Source organism: Acanthopagrus latus, chromosome 24 (genome assembly GCF_904848185.1).
Source record: "Acanthopagrus latus isolate v.2019 chromosome 24, fAcaLat1.1, whole genome shotgun sequence".
Classification (NCBI taxonomy): domain Eukaryota; kingdom Metazoa; phylum Chordata; class Actinopteri; order Spariformes; family Sparidae; genus Acanthopagrus; species Acanthopagrus latus.
The window spans coordinates 4,878,859-4,898,206 of record NC_051062.1 but is presented as its reverse complement, the minus strand read 5'-3'; the positions used below and the strand labels follow the sequence as shown (position 1 = coordinate 4,898,206).

The 19,348-nt window shown below is 44.3% G+C and overlaps 2 protein-coding genes across 3 annotated transcripts in view; one reads left to right on the top strand and one right to left on the bottom strand.

Annotated features, from left to right (window-relative positions):
- Nucleotides 1–3,572, bottom strand: part of LOC119015060 (rho GTPase-activating protein 6-like) — an 80,980-nt gene extending 77,408 nt beyond the window's left edge. The window contains exon 1 of the mRNA XM_037090666.1: nt 2,793–3,572. Coding sequence (XP_036946561.1) covers nt 2,793–3,281 — 489 coding nt within the window. The 5' untranslated portion in view covers nt 3,282–3,572. The remainder of the gene's footprint in view (nt 1–2,792) is intronic.
- A 2,983-nt stretch (nt 3,573–6,555) lies between these two features.
- LOC119015061 (male-specific lethal 3 homolog) lies at nt 6,556–16,422 on the top strand. Of its 2 annotated transcripts, XM_037090669.1 has the most exons (15): nt 7,090–7,577; nt 7,704–7,751; nt 8,149–8,231; nt 8,356–8,451; nt 8,736–8,830; nt 8,917–9,014; nt 9,262–9,390; nt 9,532–9,689; nt 9,854–10,012; nt 10,136–10,371; nt 10,484–10,573; nt 11,079–11,188; nt 11,417–11,516; nt 11,694–11,778; nt 14,507–16,422. In XM_037090669.1, coding segments are annotated over exons 4-15 (1,362 nt in total). In that variant the 5' UTR covers nt 7,090–7,577; nt 7,704–7,751; nt 8,149–8,231; nt 8,356–8,449; the 3' UTR covers nt 14,607–16,422. The 2 variants fall into 2 exon arrangements, with proteins under 2 accessions (XP_036946563.1, XP_036946564.1); XM_037090668.1 differs by lacking the exons at nt 7,090–7,577; nt 7,704–7,751 and adding an exon at nt 6,556–6,830.
- Nucleotides 16,423–19,348: the final 2,926 nt, after the last annotated feature.

Below are 19,348 nucleotides of genomic sequence, written 5' to 3'. Positions count from 1 at the left end.
TTAAGGGTAAGTGGGTCTAAAAATAGGCCGCACAATGTCAACATTCTGGCGCCCCATAAACAACCAGGATCAAATTAGCCGACCACTGTTTCCTCCCCGAAGCCTTTGTGCATGCGCGTCTGTGTATACGAGCGAGATATTGTCGGGAACTCTGCTCAGTGTTTCACACAGCGGAGTTACAAATTGCAGCGTGTCAACACTCCTGTAAGAAAAAAAAAGAAAAAAAAAAAAAACCTGCGCTGTTTTCATACTTGTGCCGTTGTGCAAGAACGTGTGTTGATGTGACGCCCCGATCAATCCTCGAGGAGGAGGCCCTGAAACCTCCTGCTGTAATAACACAGACGATACTTTCTGATGATTTTTTTTTCTGCGTCATTGTTCTTTGAACATCAACAGCCCGACCATGGAAACAGCTATTAAGCAATCATGGCCAATATAACTGTCAGACGCCTCGGTTTTTTTTGTGTAAACCATTACATCTCCGGCTCATCTCTGCTTCTGCCTTCCCACTCCGTCTTGCTCTCACGTCTCCCTCCTTAAAAAGGCATAGCACGAGACTAATCTGCACAGGTTGCCGCGCACACACACACACACACACACACACACACACACACACACACACACACACACACACACACACACACACACACACACACACACACACAGATCATTCAAAGTGGCATCTCAATTCGAGGAAAAGTCCAAAGACTGAATTGAATACTGAGCTTTGGACTAAATATGTTACTGAAATGGATCTTTCGGTAAGAAGAGAAGACAGTTTTTGTCAGAGGTTGATGCACTGCTGAAACACCCAGAGACTTTATTGGCGAGTTGGCAAGACTGTGTGCGTGCGAGCTCGTCAGTTTATTTTTCTGATGTGGTTTTATCTCGAAACGGTTTGCACAAATAGAATCATGAGAATCTAAGCTTTCATGGTTCTGGCGTCGTAAGGGCCTTGGGAATCTTTAAGTTGGTAGAGGTGAGGTGTGCATAAAAGGACTGGGAATATGCCTGTATGTAGACATATAACCAAGCTTTCTGGAAAAACTCAACATGCAGACTCGACCAGAGACAGAATCAATGTGCTGTGACTGAGAGCTCTCCCTGATACGGACAAAACATCCTCTGACAACATTTCCGATCATCAGCTGACAGCTGATCGACAGGCCACAACCCAGTCAGAGCTACCAACAACATGCCGGAATGAGGACGAGGACGGGATGGACACACCTGAACATACACGTGGGATAAATTTAGGTAAATGTCCCTTAATGGTCCCGTGGGTCAGATTTAATGGCATTTAGGTTTGCAACCTGCGTGCACCCCGTCACCACATCTCCCCAACACTGGCAGCCCTCTCCCAAATCAGCGCCTTTGTTTACGCTTCATTTCAGAATCCCGCTTCACACCCAACAGTGTGTAAAAGCCTCCCAGCGGACTGGCCCGGCAACGCTCTTTAACTCAGTATTTTTACAAACACTCAGAGGTGCAATAACTTCGTGGCTCCAAATTGCGCTAACAACTCCAAACTGATGGCCTCACGTTATCCTCAGTGGGCCGCTGCGAGTGGGGGGGGGGCATGGAAAATAAGAGTTACAGCGGTGGGAAAACTCTGCTGGGTGAGAGCTTCTCGACATCTCCGAGAGGAACAGAGGGAGGAGAGGAGAGTGTGGATATGTGTGTGTGTGAAAAGCGAAACACAGAGAGTGAAGCCGGAGCTGTTCTTTGTAATAGGAAATGATGGGAGAGCTGTTTGAGGGCCGCATGGCTTTGACCCTGTGACTGCTCGCAGTCGTGAGAACCGAATCCGGGGGCCATGTGTCCTCAAGGGCCTCACATCAGCACACTGCAGCTGCACGTACACACACACACACACACACACACACACACACATTACTACACGGACTGTGGCAGAAAATACAGTAAGTCCGAGTAAGAAGCAGGGAAATTATCATACCTTTTCAGCAGTCCATGTGGACTTGTGCCAAGTTACGCAGCCCCCCCCCCACCTTCACTCCACCCCTGCTGAAAATAAGTCTCCCAAGTATGTTTTGTTAAGGATTTCATACGCTCCTCCATCCCTTTATTCACACTCAATTTGAAGCCTGTATGAACCAGCGGCAGTGACGACAACAGCGGGGAGGGAGAGACCACCTTTGTTGAAAACCAGAAGCCCCCTTCTTCCCCCCAGAGGTATTCTCTAAGGTGCAACTCTCACAAGGACTGAAAACATAAGGTGGGGTGAAGTGAAGTAAAGCTGTCTCCCCTTCCCCCCCTGCTTAATTACCCACGTGCCCTTGGGCAAGATTGAGGGGTCGTAGCGTTACTGGTTTAATACCGGGGACGGCTTCCAGGTGCAGATGTCAGCGGCGGGTCAGTCCTCCTTCCCTTCGTAAAAATCTTGCACCATCTCCACCATCCAACCGTGGTGTGTGTGATACACTCCACACACAGTTGGATTTCAGGCAACTTTTTCTGGCTTCCAAAGAATCAGATTGCCTGAACCGAGGGGAGAATTTCAGCAGATGTGACTCCTGGCTGACTCCCTTCTAGCTGAGATAAACATGTGTTAGGCCTGCTGATTGCTTTTCATAATTGTTCCAGGAGCTGTCATATAGACTTTATAATATGTGGGTCGAATGAAGGGATGGAGATGGAGGGCAGCTCTTTTTCTAGACTGACAGCATGAAGGGAAGAAGACATGGTGGTTCCCTGTGGGTGGATGGTTGGTTGGTTTACCTGCAGGATGAATTGAAACCACAGAAGGCGAAACAGTGAAAAAAAAGTTTTACCTCTGACTTCCATACTGCGTACGCGTGAGAGCTGGACGGCTGCACCTTCCTCTGAAGCCACCTCCGCGGGGAGAAGAGCGTGCCGGTGCTCCCGGACGGCGCCGCGCCGGGTCCCCGCACCAGAAACGGTAAATCCCCGGCGGTATTCCTTTTGGCACGCTTCACTATGTCGTAGTCGAAGTGGAAGTTGGAGGATGGAGAAACATCCAGAGGTATGGAAGGAGACGAGAGGGACGGGGAAATGGGCTCCTTGAGCGTCGGGATCTTGGTGCGTAAAGCCGGTTTCACGGCCGAGCGCTCCGGGGACGCACCTGCGTCCGCAGCGCCGGAAAGCGACGCGCCGCTCGCTCCATCGGTCCCGGTGCCACAGTGTCTGATGATAGCGGGGTCCAGGCTCCGGGTCTGGCGTAGCCGCCGTTTGGTCATGGCTTTGGACGCAGGAGAGGAGCAGGAGAAGACGCTGTTGAGAAGTCCTTGAGCGGCAGACATGGCTCCGTAGTTTTGGTTCTCACATCGGTGCTGCTCAGCGTGTCTCTCTAAAGCTCCCCCCCAACAACTGCGAGACACGAGTTCAGAGTTTCCCCATTAACCGGGAGATCCAAGTGGAGGCTGGTGGGGAGCTGGAATGTGCTGCATTTGGCTGCAGACGCTGCGCAAAGTGGACAAAGAGCAAGTCTTCCTTTCCTCCCCGCGCGTTCCTCTGCGCGTTGGTCATTCCCAAACAGCAGTGTGCGTGTGTGTGTGTGTGTGTGTGTGTGTGTGTGTGTGTGTGTGTGTGTGTGTGTGTGTGTGTGTGTGTGTGTGTGGTGGTGGTGGTGGGGGGTTCAGAAAACTTGCGATCAGTGCTTGCTTTTTGTTTTTTTAACCGATTTCGATGTCAGAATAATCCCACTATTCACCACTGTGATTTGATTTTTCAACTCTCCAGGTGAGGTGAGTTTCCATTTGATTAGCAAAAAAGTGCCCCCCCGCTCCCGCCCCCTCCATGTCGCCCCCTTTTTCTGGACATAAACGACCTCCAGACGATCATAATTGCGCGAGTCCAAACCTCACGCACCAAACTCCATTCACGGAACCCACGATTTTACCCCCCAGTTTGACACTTGTAACTTTGTCTCCTGGTGGCTTTCCAGTCAAAGATGTGAGGGCAGGGTTAAATCGAGTTTTCTATAATTAATAAGTTAATTCCCGCAAATGTAATTAGGCGAGCAGACACAAGGTCACACACACACACACACACAGATGATTTAGCCAGGGGATGAAAATAGACATATTAATCCTCGTCTCCCATTAATCCACCTCGCTGTCTGGGAATAATAGGCCTATCGGTGCAGCCCTGCTGTGTGCTATTATTAGACAAACAATAAGTGAGCCATGGGATTAATAATAATAGCTGGTGCCTTTTTTTCTTCATACACCTGTGCAAGAGACTATATTGCAAGAACTTTCTTTTTGTTTACACAGATGCTTCTTGTGGATGGGGGAGCGGAGATCTGGAGAGAGAGAGAGTGTGTGTGTGTGTGTGTGTGTGTGTGTGTGTGTGTGTGTGTGTGAGAGAGAGAGAGAGAGAGAGAGAGAGAGAGAGCAGGAGCATGTGTGGCCCCAGTGTGTGAAAGTATGGGGAAAATGAAAAGAGACAGCGGGAGTCCGGCAAGAGGAGGGTGCCGGGACGGCTGATAAAGGAGCTTATGAAGCCGCTGCGGTGTGACACACACACACACACACACACACACACACACACACACACACACACACACACACACACACACACACACACACACACATGCAACCCCAACACAGCATGACAAGACACTGATAACAGCTGAGATAGATCTAACCTTTCTAAAAACAGTCTGCGTGTGTGTGTGTGTGTGGGGGGGGGAATGAGAGGGAAAACACAGGAGCAGGACGCGGTGTTTTGCATTAGTTTATGGAGAGTGGATGGAAAGGAGCCAGCGCTCGGGGCATTGTTGCCCTGAACTGTGCCCACACCACTCCTTCACTGGAAATGAGCCAAGAACAACAGTTTTGTATGGAAACACCAGTGCCAGCATAACCACAGACCCCCCCCCCCCCCGCACACACACTTTTTGCAGGATCCCTTCACTTTACATTTTGCTTTTCAAAGCTCCTCAGCGTATGTGTGTAAGCATCCCATCTGAAACAGGCATCGTTCCACATGACAGTCAAAACACATCAGAGAGAGAGAGAGAGAGAGAGAGAGAGAGGAAAACAGGGCCTACACTTCAGCCAGTCACGTTAGGCGTTATACACACAGCCCATATTTGGTGCACAATGGCAGAGCGGCCGCTGCCTCCGAAACCATTTTAAGCAAAATGGGCCCAGATTCGGCTCACAGCTGTAGAGACATGGCTTCCTGTGTGCATTTCATTGTTTCATTTTTTTTTTTCTTTTTCTGACAGATATGAATGGAAAAGGTCACGAGGTCGAGAGCAAAAGTGAATCAAATGTCTTGGAGGGCCTGGATAATGGACCATGAGACAATAAAACCAGCGACGTAGACTCTATTTTTACCCATTAAGGACAATTAACATTATGTGTGGTGGAAACAGGAAAGAGATTACTATTCTAGATTTGTTAGTTACAAATAAGTAATCAGATGTCTTTAATTGGGGGTGTAATTTAATAAGCTGGAACATATAGGAGCATCTCAAATAAAAGACACGCTTGGATTGTGGCCTGGAGCGGAGCAAAGACTCCACATGTAAACATCCCCATACTGCGAGAGCCGCCATATTGTTCCAATAGAGGTAGATTAGATTATTGAGACATGGTGAATTATCTTTTACTGTATTTTGCCTCGAGGAGAAGGGGCTCTTTCCTTAAACTCTACGGGGTGTATGATACCCAAGTTGCTTAATGTGTATAGGGTGGTTTAAAATAGATATTTAATCTGAGAATATGATCAGTGGAGTCCATTTGCAATAGTACTACCCATTGCCTGCAGGTTTGCCATCATGCTCATGTCATAGGATCCCTAAACAGGCACAGATGTAGGACCTGCTTTTCACATGGATGTGGGGATCTACAAGATGGAATTAAAATGTGAAATCAATAATGTGATAAAGCCTGGAAAATTATAGTGACACTGTTTCCTGTGTTTGTAGGATAATACATGTACACAGTGAGATACTATAGGCTTTCCAAATGTCTCATGGCATGTTTTTGCTTTATTGTGGAAAAGTGCTAATAAGCATGCTAAAATCACGTGTTGAAGCTAATTAAACAAATTAAACACACAGGCTGGTGGTGACTTTACAATCAAGGTAAATGAGTTCATGCAGCCTGTTTTTGTGCTCGCATGCTGACACCTGTTGGCCGTTATTTGAAATTGCAGCACTGGTACGGTGTCCGCGAGAGACCACTTCACCTCAATGAATTGCGTTTCCCATGCTGCCTTCGCGGTTACAGGAAACATTAGTATTAAAAGTTGTACGTCAATAATTATCCTGCAAAGCATGTAAATGGGGAAACAAGGGGGTGAAGAAGGGTGGAGAAATGTACATTAGTGTCTTTCTGCGAGTCTTATGAGTCTATCCAACTGCCCTCAGAAATGAAATTCGCAAAAATAATAATTTGCTGACCTCTTTATATCTTTACACAAATACTGGAATTAATATTGAAATGCGACACACAATTTACGTGTGCGTTTTTATTTTCGAGCTTTGTGTTTAATACACCTGTCTGGTAATAAGTCTGCCCCGTGTACAACCGCAGACAAACCTGAAAGGGAGAGTTACGAGCAGCCTCTGAAGGCGGCAGTAGAATGGTAGCCTTCGTCCCGCAACAGCGCCATCCCTCCATAGTCTGTTTTCGGTGGAAGCCCCCTTTCGCAGGGAAACGTTTTGGCAAGGGAAGGGTTAAGGAGTTTATAGGGTCCAGATCGATGCCCCCTCTCCCACACGTCGCCATGAACAAATGAATTCGCGGGGAATTAAATATCAATTTCACAAAGGAGAAAGAGTCCTGTGCTTTGAACCCGACCCCACCAAGGCTAAAGTGTTGTACGACGCTAAGGTAATGTTTTTTGCGCAAATGATTCAGTGCTTCTGGGTTTTTTTTCCGACTTTGTGCAAGGGAACAGTTTATATTGGAAAAGGGAGGTTGTTTCTGCAAGGTTTTTTGGGGGATATGTGAATTGAGCGTGAAGGCCAAATTAGCCTCCCTTTAGCTCTTCGTGTAACGTTAGCGCGAAATTGATTTATTGCATTGTTTCCGGGTACGTTTGATTTCACACGCCTCTCCTCGAAGCGCATGATTTGAAGTAGTTTAGAAAACGAGCTTTTTTATTGTTATCTTGGAGCCGATAGTTCGTGGTGAAACGAGGCTGTCTGATGAGACATTCGGCCCAAACTATAGCCAGTGCATGCCGTAATGTTATTTTAGAATTAACGTTAATATTATATGTGTTTTATAGGTCACTGAAGTAGCAATAGCTGTAACGTTAGTTTAATGCCAACTCCCAACGACAAATGATAAACAAACGCACCAACACATCTGTCCCGCTAACTTAGCCACCACTGACCATTGTAGTGTATCCGTTCGCGAACAATATTTCTTTCTACCGCTTTAATGACATTCTATGCGGGCTAAGACGATAACGTTAATCTGTTTCGAGCACATATATAGGCACTAACGTTACCCGAGTACGTGCATTATGTTGTTGTTAGCGAAGTGCGCAATGCCGTTTCTGCTAGCTCGCTAGCTCACGCCAGGAGACAGCTTGTTTACATCAACGCGCTCTAGCATGGCGTCTGCTAAGAGGTAGCATTAAATGTCGTTTCATGTTTGTGAGTTATGGTAGTGCAATACACTTCGAGGATTTTACAGTAACTGCAGAATACCAAACTAGAAGTATAACGTAACGTGTGCTTTTCAACACGTTTGCAGCGAAACACAGCTAACGTGAGCTAACATGACAAAGTCGGAGGCAAGGTGGTGAGTGCTGTTTATTATTGTGTAATGGAAAATTAAAATAAAAAAGTCCTCTGATATTCCCAAGGTTTAGGCTTCCAGGTACAAGATGAACTGTGAATTAGCCGTAGCTTCCTCGTATTTGCCAATGTGACATTACGTAAAATCTTGATTCGCTAAAAGCGTTTTGTAACTGCAGCTGACAGCATGGCGAACAGTGGAGCAAAACAATAGCATGCACATGCATGGAGGCTACAGTGTAAAGTCTGAAAACATGGAAATCCTTAAAGAACAGTGATTAATTGAATATACATTGATTTGACCTCTCCTGACTTGAACAAATGTAGTATTTGTGAGTGTAATCACAGGCCTCCAAACCACATAAGCCAGACTTAACGTGCTCATTGTGTTCACATCATAGGTCCTTGATGTCTTGCTAGGAACAGATGAACATGGAAGAAGAATCCCAAAGTACCTGATTCACTTCAATGGTTGGAACAGGAGGTAATATATTACTGTGTGTTATAATGTAGCTAATAAACATTGCTGTGAATCCATGCAGGTGTGTGTGATTTTATTGTTTTACTTATTCTTAAGTGTGTGTGTGTGTGTGTGTGTGTTCGGGCAGCTGGGATCGTTGGGCTGCAGAGGATCATGTCCTAAGGGACACCGAGGAAAACCGAAAATTACAACATAAACTGGCTCGCAAAGCTCTGGGTCGCATGTAAGTTCATATTATGTGAATTTTTAAGTCACAAAGGTAAATGCATCAAAATACATAGTTTCTTGCATGTGTATCACTTACTCTCGCAGTTTGTTACACGATTATAGTCAAATTTGTCAATTTTCAGGCGCAATGCTGTGAGTGAACATACATGACGCCTGTAGCTCACATCAGTCCAGTGCACTCTATGACAGGGTCTGGTCCTTGATTTAACCTCTCTGTTAGTTTGTATTATGTTTAGACGAAACTGATGGCGTGTGTTTTGTTTTCCTTCCTGTCGGTAGGAAGAGAAAGGGATGGGCGAAGAGGCGCCGTCGTCAGTCTGGTACTAAATCCTCTCTGAAGACTCTCCCCAAGGAGGACGACAGTGATGACGCGTGTGAGAAATCTTTCTACGTCTTTGTTCCTCGCTCCCAGGCTCCCTCAGCAATCAGATTAATCCGTCTGTATTCTTCCTGCCTGTAGGTTTGATTTCGTCGTCAGAGAGCAGTGACGGCGACGATTCTGACCCCGAGTCTTCAAATAGCGGGGAAAGCACCTTCTCTGAGGATATCAACAAAATGGTGAGGATGATCAGATATGTTTCCATCTCAGACAAGGATATTTATAGATTAACTTGCGATGAGGGCTAACAGGAAAACACCTTCATTCCATTGTAATATCCAATTATAGTAAACCCACCTTTAACCCAATGTTTTTGAACAATTAAGCTGTTTCAGTTTCATGGCCGTAACTTCTGTCCATAGAAAACCACATTCTCTTAGTTTCTGTGTAGCATGTACATGAACATTGATATTGCGTTCATTCCAGAGGGTTGAACCGGACGTTAATGTAAAGAGGGAATGTGAGGAGAAGATCGTCCATGTTGACATCAACATCCCAGATGTTCTGAAGAAGAAGCTGGAGGACGACTGCTTTTACATCAACAAGAGGAAGAAGGTACATGCAGCCGATCTTTAGCACTGATAACACTGTTTTTTAGATATTTGATAAGTCTGTCTTAAGTAGATGCAAGTCGACTGTAAAACAGTTACGTTCATCGTGTGTATGCATCACATTTTTCATGTTTTTCTCTACAAGCTGGTGATGGTTCCCTGTCAGACGAATGTGGTGCACATCTTAGAGTCCTATGTCAAACACTTTGCCATCAACAAAGCATTCATGGCCAATGAGAGGTACCGGCGTCAGCAGAACACCACACAGAGCAGCAGCCCACAGCCCATCCCTCCGGAGAAGAGGTTAGTCCACACACACTGAACAGAGGCAGTTCAGGCAGTAATTGAATATTACAGCATTTGTCTTCCTTTTCTGGCCGGACTCTTATTTGGTAATTTCCATATAATGGTTCACAGTTCCATGTCTAAATTAAATGAAGTTAACATTTTGTTTCCTTTCGTTTAAGCGAGGAGTTGTGTAAGGAGATGGTCGATGGCCTGAGGATCACGTTCGACTTCACCTTACCCATGATCCTTCTCTATCCCTGTGAGCAAGCTCAGTTCAAAAAGGTCAGCTCCTCCAGGGTTTTCATGGCCATCAATGAAAGCTCACCCTGCTCCAGCAAGTAAGTGTGCCACAATAAATCATGTCTGATGTGTTGTTTCAGAAACCACAGCTCGACTGTGATTTGACTTCTGGACTCTGCCATTAAGCTATAAGCCTTTTTCTCTCAATTTGTGGTTTGAAGTGCCCAACGGGAGCGCAGCCCGAGCCCGCTGGGGCACAATCCACCCACCCCCCAGTCCACAGACAGCCAACCAGCCCTGAGCGACATCTCTGCCACCACACCCACTGCACCAGCCCCCACCCCGAAGCGCCGGCGCCACCCTGACATGGACTGCATCTCGTACCAATCGCAGTCACTCAGACGCTCCACGAGGAACACATCTGGAGGTGACCGGCCAGCTGAAGGAAGCAGTGGAGGTAATCTGTTGTGTGTTTTTATTATGAAGAGAATGTACTGTTTTATTATTGTATGCTCTGTCTGTGCTGTGACTAAGCCAGCAAGCTATAAACACATTATTGTACCAATCAGGTGGGGGCAGTGCCACAGCGTCCCCGCAGCTCAAACGCAGATTGATTGACCCCTCAGCCCAGCCCAAGTTCTTCCTCAACCTTGACAGAAGTAAGTTAACACTGATCAAGAAATAAATACTTCAAGTAAGTCTTTGTTTTATTACTCACTGTAACATTCAGACTGATCTTGTGGAGTTTTCTAACACAAGTAAACCTTTTTGGGCAGCGATTATTAAAAACTGTGAACTAGTTGGAATTCTTTCTGTTCAGTATGTGAAAAATCAATGTTTTCATCTTATCTAAATGAGGCAGTATTTCCGTTAAGCCTTTGCACTGGTTGTCATTGCAGCAAAAGCATAGGTCAAGCCATGGTGTACACAATGAGACAAATATTTTGTTCTAATCACATCAATATAAAAAAAAAGTAGTCAGTGTTGTGGCATGTTTTTGTTTTTTATAATTACCAGTATGGCCCAGTAGATGGTGCTGTCCTACTTCTTTCCTCTCACATTTATTCCTCCTCAAACTTTTTTGTTTAGCCATGGTCCAGCAGTGCTAACCTACACCGCAAGGGCTTTATCTGTAGACATTTCATGTTCTTTCCCTTTACCCAGAAACCCCTGTGCACAGCGGCTCATCTTCCCCATTGCCCTTGACGCCAAGCAAAGAGCGAAGCGGGCCTTTCTATGGCCTGGAGAGCCGGAGAAACAATGAGCTAAACGAGGTGATGGAATTGTGTGAGATGAATGTGCTGTTGGCTGTCTTGCTAAAGGACACTAGAAACTTTAAATGCCCACCATCATTACAGAAAGCTGCATTTGTGAATTGAATTAATTGGATCAAGCAAAATGTTCGGTGTATAATACTGGTTGGCTCTTTGTTTCTGGTTATTAAAATGGAATATATGGACGTGAAAGTCCCTATCAAAGGGTTTGTTTTCTCTCCTCTGTAGGTCCTTAGTTGGAAGCTGACTCCTGATAACTACCCTCTGAATGACCAGCTTCCACCACCCTCCTACTTGTACGGAGCACAGCATCTCCTGCGGCTTTTTGGTTGGTGTCCCCTATCATCTTTCTCTCACTGCTTTACATGTCATACAAGAGTTAAGTGGTTGGATTGGGGTGGAAAGGAAAAGTCCCCTCTTATATTATGGTTTTGATCACATTCCCATCAGTTTCCGTCCCTCTGTGGGGCTGTTTCCACTCTCACTGCCATGCCTTTCCTTTCAGTGAAGCTTCCTGAGATCCTTGGAAAGATGCAGATCCCCGAGAGGAATCTGCGAGCCCTGGTCAAGCATTTGGAACTCTTTCTCAGGTAAATCATAAGAATTGAATTAAAATAAATTGCATCAGTGTTATTACCATTTCATGCATCAGAGTTCTCAGAGGTAAGTGCTTTGCAAAGCAAGAGAGGGACAGAAACAAGTTAATTTAAATGGTGTACAGAGTACAGGTTTCAAGTGTCTTCAGGCTGTGCAGATGGGATAGTAATAATCTTCGGTTCACTCAGGCCTGAAGGCTTACAGTTTGTTCCCCGAAACATTCAGGCATAATATTGAAATCTCACCCCATTCTTGAAAAATGGATTGTGCTGTCAGACGGAAAGAAGCTGTGTAAAATCATGCATAATTTCCTCGGAGGATGAATCATTAAAAGTTTAGGTGGAGCATTTAATGAACGGGACATTAACTAAGAAGCATTCCGACTTGAAATATACCTCGCAAATAACCTGCACGGTTCATTAACCAAGGTTTGACCTAGCAAGCCATTAAAGCTCAGTATTAACTGCCAGCTTTAAGCTGCAAGAAGTTCACATTTCACAACTGGAGAGGACACCTGGAAGCTACTGGTAGTCTCTAGAACAACCTTGAGGAAGTGTTTGTTAGCCCACTTCACAGTAGCATAGTAAGAGCAAGAGATTTAAGGTGGAGGACAACAATAGTTTTAATCGAAAGACAAAAATAGTGGTTGTCAGGAAAATATCAGTACGCTAGAATAATCCAGAAACACCGAAACAAAAAGGCAAGGAAATGTAAGTAAATGAGAGCGTGGAGGGGAGGCAGAGATGGAGTGAGAAAGAGCATGTGTTAGAGGGAGGGAGATGAGTGGGCGTTACACAAGCGCGGGAGTCTAATCTTTAAATCCTCCCGAGCGATCTTCAGTTCAGCCAGTCCCAAACCTGAGGGATTTAGGTCCTCTCATTCTCTAATCAAACACACGCATTACCACCTCCTTCCACCAAGCAGTGCTGTGGAGCAGCACCTGAACACAGCACGGAGCGGGCACAGAGACAAACCTGAGTCCCCTCTCCTACCACTCAAGCAAAAGAAATGTATATAAATAAATAAACTGGAGCTCAGTATTTGGTGCCATAAAATCACGAGGTGGTCCTCTGAAAATAGCTCAAGCTGGCGTTCATGTCAGAGTGGTGTGTGCTATGAAAGGATTACAGCATCCAGCTACATATGTGATGCTTCTCCAGATTTATTTATTTTTTCTCACCTTGAGACCGATTGGTTCTAAAACAGAATTGCTAAAATGGGACAGTAGCGCTGTGCAAATGCAGTGTCATCAGTAGTAGGCATGGAACGTCTTTTAATTCACTCCGGTTGCAGCGGACTGCAAATCACTGGTGCGCTTCTTTCCATCGAACAGTATTCAGCTAAATGACACGGACAGTAACTTGGATGCAAAGACGAGTGAAGTCCTTAAAAGTGAATTACTTTTGCAGGGTCAGTCTCCTCCATAGCTTTACTAGGCTGAAGTATAAATTGGTAGGGCAGGATTTATGATATTCAGTACAAGAAACACTGACTTTTTACTTTCTCGGTGACTAATTAATATTTTCTGAGTGTTGGATGCTCTGCGGGACACTGGACACAAACTGAAATCTTTTGGGAAAGCCTTCATGCCTTTTTTTTTTTACTGTGAAATCAGCCTTGTGGCAGATTGTGCCGAGTGGGAAAAAAAAAACCCTGATTGATGTCGCAGAGACTGAAGTGCAATGCATTCTGGGATTTGGCCACTGTTGATCTCTCACTCTCCTTTTCTCCGCAAGAATGATTATGATTAAGTGTGGGGTTGTGTGTGTGTGCACGTTATGCTGATTTACAATGTGTATGCCTAAAGCGGCTTGCCTTGTGTTATTACTGATCTTACAGCTATAAAGATTAGCACAAGCCCGAATTTCTGGCACCGAACTGCTGGGAAAAATTATTTTCCAATTAATTAATATCCATGGAAACCTGATCAGTGCATTTCAGTGAACCTCTTTGAATCAACTTTTTATAGCTGCGCTAGAGAATAATGCTTGAATAAACTTAATTTCTTTAAAGAAAGTGTTTTCACCTTTGATTCATTCACCGCAGGGCTCTCACGTGTCTCCCTCATTGTCCCATTAATGTTGTCTTGTTTGTTATTCGTTGTCAAAGCATTCTTAAATTCTCTGATGAGGATAATTTGTTTGCATTGAGATTAGGAAGGCCGGTGGAGCTAAGATGAGATGGCAAGATTTAGAGGATTTGGCCGAGTAGCGGATACTAAGAAGATTCCGGATTAGTTTTCCCCGCTACTGATTAGATGGGAGGGTGGGGAGGGGGGGCGGGGGATTTTTTCACTCTTTCCCTCTCTGACTGTTGGTCGGTCATTCTCATGTTCTCTATCATACTCTCATACCGATTGGTTCTCTGGTGGTGGTATAGGGATGGATGAGGGGGCTTTGTCTCTGGCACATATACCCCCAGCAGAGGTCAAGGGGGCTTGGATTTATGTGGAATGAGCCAGGGATATCGAGGAAAACCAGAAGTCGACGTGAACTGGGACATGTCATTTTAGAGACTTCCCTTTCATTGCTTTTTTTTTTTTCCCCTCTCTCTCTCCCCATGTAAGCCAGTCGGGTCCGTGCCGTTTTGTCATGTGGCAAAAGGCTTATGTTGAATATTTAATGGGAAATGAGAGGACAGCTGAACATTGTCGGAATCAAAATATCTCACCAGATTTCCCTCTCTTGTACTCCCCGCCCCCTTCCCCGCCCTCTCTCTTAGGTTTATGGCCGAGTTCCACGAGGATTTTTTTCCTGAGTCTGCATATGTGTCAGCGTCGGAGGCCCACTACAGCATGAAACAACCGAGGCCGGTTTATTGAAGGAAACGTCGGCCATTGTATTTCCTTCCTTTGCTTGTCTCTACTCTGACCTACCCCTCAGTTTCTCCAGACTGACCCGTCTGGGCTCCTGGACAGAGGACTGAGTAACAGCTGTATTGTTTTCCTGGACCAACCTTGCTTCTTCTCCTCTGGCCTAACGTTAGTCTTCCTGCTGTTGCCGTGTGGAACCAGATGCTTCTTCCATGCCACTAACCCTCACCCATGCGCTGTTTTGTGGGCCTGTCCTGCTTGTCAAGCCGCCGTGCGCTGCTTTGCTTCAATGTACTGCTCCAAGGCATGTCGAGTGTTGTGTGTTGGGCATGCTCTGCCTGTTTGTAGGCCTCATATAGGGCAGGTATCGGCATTTTTGTTACCTGGTCTACACACCAGGCTAAGGCTGAAAATGTCTCCAAGAGGCCAAAATGAGACAGTTTTGAGTCACTCAGATGTGGAAGCAGACACAGTTAAAGCTGTCTGGTTCCCTTTGTCTCCCGCTCTGACTTTGTTGCTCCTCATAGCCACAGTTTGGAAATATTGTGGCTTATTAAAACAAGAGAAATGGGAAAACACAGATGGAACTGCCTCATTTGTTTTGTTCTACCTGGCCAATAGACTTATTTTGGAGACTTTGGTTTGCCTGTTTGGTTGCTTGGCTCCCCATTATGTAGTGACTTTAAAGCACCTCCCATGCAGCGTCACCAGTGATCATCTTCCTGATATGACTCTTCTAATGATCCAGTAGGACTTTGCCTCCATTTTTCTGGAGATGCTTCGCTGCCTTCCCCGAGCATTCCTGCTTTTCAGACTCCTTCAAACTTTCTATCAAAAATGTTGTTTTCCCTGTGGATTTGACACTTTTTGATGTGTAATGTCCACTGAGCGTGCATCAGAGATTTGACTCGTTCCTTGAGCATGTCTGATAAATGTCAGCTTTTTTCCAATGTTTTTTCTTTTCCTGTTTGTTCCTTTCACTGTTGCCATCTTCTAACAAAAAGAATAATGCACAATGGCAAATGTGCTGTGTGTAACAAATCAGAGTGAACCATATGTTGCTCCTTTATATCCATACACAGAGCAATGTTTCAGTGTCTGAATTTAATGGTAATCTTTATCAGTAGGTGATCTAAAGTCGTAAAAAACTTGCGTCTTTGTGTAACAGAAAGATTGGACAATCACTTGAATGTGGCAAAAACAAGATTAACATACATTGACAGCATAGCGACTGACGCCATTTGCTATACATTTTCTAAGAAATGGAAACAAATTACTTGTAAATACACCAAAAGTGATTCTTTTATAGTTACTTGTCATATTGGGAAAATGTAAATAGTAAGCACCTGTTGATCAGAATGTTATTTATTTGTCTTTGTGCAACAATGGGTCATGTTCATATGTTGTTTGTTGAATTGGTTCTAAAATAACTGACAATGCCATCTGCAGACCTAAAACTGTTGTTACTGCTGCTGTTACTTGAACAAATCTATCCCTCTTAACCATATGTGTCAAACTGATCCAGTAAAGGGCCATGTGGCTGCAGGTTTTCATTCCAACCAAGCAAGAACACACCTGATTTGGATCAGATCAAAACCTGCAGCCACATGGCCCTTTACTGGATCAGTTTGACAGCACTGCTCTAAACAGTATCATATAAATTGTTGTATTGTAACACACTTGTACATATAATAAAATGTATCTGTTTCCTGTGTTATGTACAGAGGCTTTTCGTGTAGCCTGCTAGAACTTTTCTACTGTGTTCATTTTCAGAGATGTCAGTTTTCTTTAGCTCTGTTAAATAAAGACTTTCTGAAGTTCATCAGCTCGCTCAAATATACATAAAGAACCATGATTATGAATGTCTGTACTCCCCTTCCTATTTGGACGATCAGTTTTTTTAATGTGAGGTATCACTTTGATGGATGTCTAGCTTTTCCTGCCTATGTATGTTTCACTGTAAGATGAATCAGCTGGGAGCAGGCCAATGGATCCAAATCACCCAAAAACCTTGCAAAGTACTCCCCTATTAAAAGTTAAAAGCAGGCAGGGGAATTTTATCAGCTACCTTGACCTTCCATGTCCCCGGACTATAGCTTATTATTTCTTCTTTCCCAAAAAAGGTAGTTGCCACAGCTTGACATTTTGAATCTCTAGTCCTTGTCAGCGTGGCTCTTCTATCAGCCTTCAAAGTGCTTAAAAGCAATCCCCTGTTGAAGTGGCACCCATATATAAAAACTTGACACTACTTTGACATTATTTAATCAGAGATGATTAAAAGAAAAACTGCCATAATAAAAGCCAAATTGGCGAGCCAGGGCTGCTACTCATGTACTGTGACGCGCTCATTGTTCCCCTGGCGAGCGCTAAAGAACAAGTTCAGGTTTAATCAAATTAATGTACCCTTGTCTGCTGAAGATGGATGGTGTCTTCCGGTGCTTGTTGTTCTAAGCAGACATGGACCTGTTTTTGACCGAGATGCAGGTTCAATATTCTCCGATTCAGACACTTTTGGAACTGGTTGTCTTGTAACACCACTTTGCCCAGTGTCTAAAGCATTTTTATACTTCATTGATATCTATTCGGTGCAGTTAAAGACCTAAAGGATATAGGCTTCTCAGCATATTCAGAGGTCTGGTTTTTAAGGTCTGAGGTCTGGAAATATTGGCATTTTAATATATAAATTATAACAGATGTAAGCCTATATAGTTATTATAGTAGTACTATATATTATGAGGCGCACTTAAACGCACCACGAAATCCCTGTCGGTGCACATATCCTTTGCTGCAAGTAGATCTCTGAGACTGCGCCTGAATGCACCAGGTGTCAAGCTCCAACATAGACAGCAGCAGAAAAAGAATTTTAGATACATCTGCAGAGGAAATTGACACCAAAACATGGCAGAGATGGTTAACATTGCTTGGTAATAAATGACTTTCAGTACAAACTGTCGCAGCAGTGGATAGAGATTTAACTGCCAAACGGAAAATATTCACAAATGTGGTGCTTTGTGGACTCTGATTCTGATTCAGACATATCCTTACAACTACATTTACGCGGGTTGTAGAAGCCGTGTATGCTTACTGGAGAAAATGAGACGCATGCAGTGTCTGCTATTTTGAAGCTGACAGCAAATTCTCTGGTGTAACGTGCATGAACCCGGCAGGAGCAAACACACAACACTCTCTCAGTCTCTCCAGCAGTGAACTCACCACCGTATCATCGACAGGGAAATAAGCCACATTAAAACACAATAATCTGCTGACAGGATTGCTGTTAATAATCTCCCGCGACACTGTGTGTTCTACATCACTGTAATTTATTGATTAATAAATATAAAACAGAAGGCCTCATGACATGGGCCCATTTTTTTCCTGATTATAAAAGGTGTGGACTGGATCTGGGCTGAGTCCTGCTGTAATGTCATAGTCCCTCCCCGAACATCCAGTGTTGTCTCCTCCAAAAGTGTGCATGAGGGAGTGAGACATGCACTTGAAGATCCAAGAATCCCTTGGTGGCAAAGTAAAACACTTTTGCCTTCAGGCATGGTAGGACAACACTGGTTCATCTGGAGCATGCTGATCCCTATGGGCCCTTGTTAAGTTATACTTGAGTTCTGTCAGTCTCTATTCAGTATAAAATGGATGGAGCTTTCTGGACTGAACAATGAAGCCAGTGCAGAAGTGCCTAAAACCTGTATTGCTACTCATGGCCAGCGGGGGGGAATTCCAATTGTTTAAAAAAGAAATCACATTGTATGTAAGCTTATGAGAAAATAATGCTACCTCTACCCTGATATCTTCAGTACAGCATGATATTCATTTAAGAAATAATGCTCCCATTTAGAGTAAATTAGATAACAAAGTATACTTTAGGGTGTGGCTACTCGATGTGATTGCCAAGTTGCTACCACAGCATGTTATCTGTTTCTCAGTCAGGTCTTCACGAGACATAGACTGTTGGTATGATAGGAGGCAAATGGCAGGCTGTGTGTTACTGACCAGACCTTTCTCAAGTGCTGTGGTGATATCAGATGATTGGGATGTCACAGTAGGTTCACACCTGGTCTGGAAATGTGCTTTTTTTGCTTAATGGCCACACATTAGAAGATAATATTATACCGTTCTCACTTTGGAGCTCAAGGGAATCAATTAGCTTAGCATAAAGACTGGAAATGGGGAAACAGCTAGCCACAACACCAATACACCACTTATAAATCAATTTAATTTAGTTCCAGCACATAAACCCCAGTGACTGAAGTGACTACAAATGACTTCTTTACATTTCTGTTTGTGCACGCATTAAACAAATGAGATACAATGTGTTAAATGAATTAGCTTTAGAGGCACTGCAGGGTATGTTTTTGAGGTTTGGAGTGTTCTATTGTGGCTCTTTCCCCCTGTATGCTAAGCTAAGCTTAGCTAGTCCTGGCTCCAGCTTCGCCTTCAATGCATATGGATGAGAGAGGCATCAGTGTTCTCATCTAATGCTAAAACAAACAGTGAATAAGTCAGTTCCATCCAACCTTATCACGACATAATTCTCCTCCATTTGTCGTTGAGCTGCTTCTCGGAAATATTAATTACATTGTACAAGATCTGCTATCTTTTTATGTAGTTGGTGCGTAGATAGGGAAAATGGAAACTTTTAGTGTAATGCCTATTAAACAGCGACCCTGAGGATTGTGTTAATCACATCATATCAATGTTTGTTTTATACACCATAAGTATAGGAAATGTCTTATTCTATA

Coding starts and splice junctions, on each gene's coding strand:
- LOC119015061 (XM_037090668.1), top strand. CDS start 6,732: ATGAATTCGCGGGGAATTAAATATCAATTTCACAAAGGAGAAAGAGTC. Junction 10,372..10,483: donor AGCTGAAGGAAGCAGTGGAG/GTAATCTGTTGT, acceptor TGTACCAATCAG/GTGGGGGCAGTGCCACAGCG. Junction 11,517..11,693: donor GCATCTCCTGCGGCTTTTTG/GTTGGTGTCCCC, acceptor CTTTCCTTTCAG/TGAAGCTTCCTGAGATCCTT.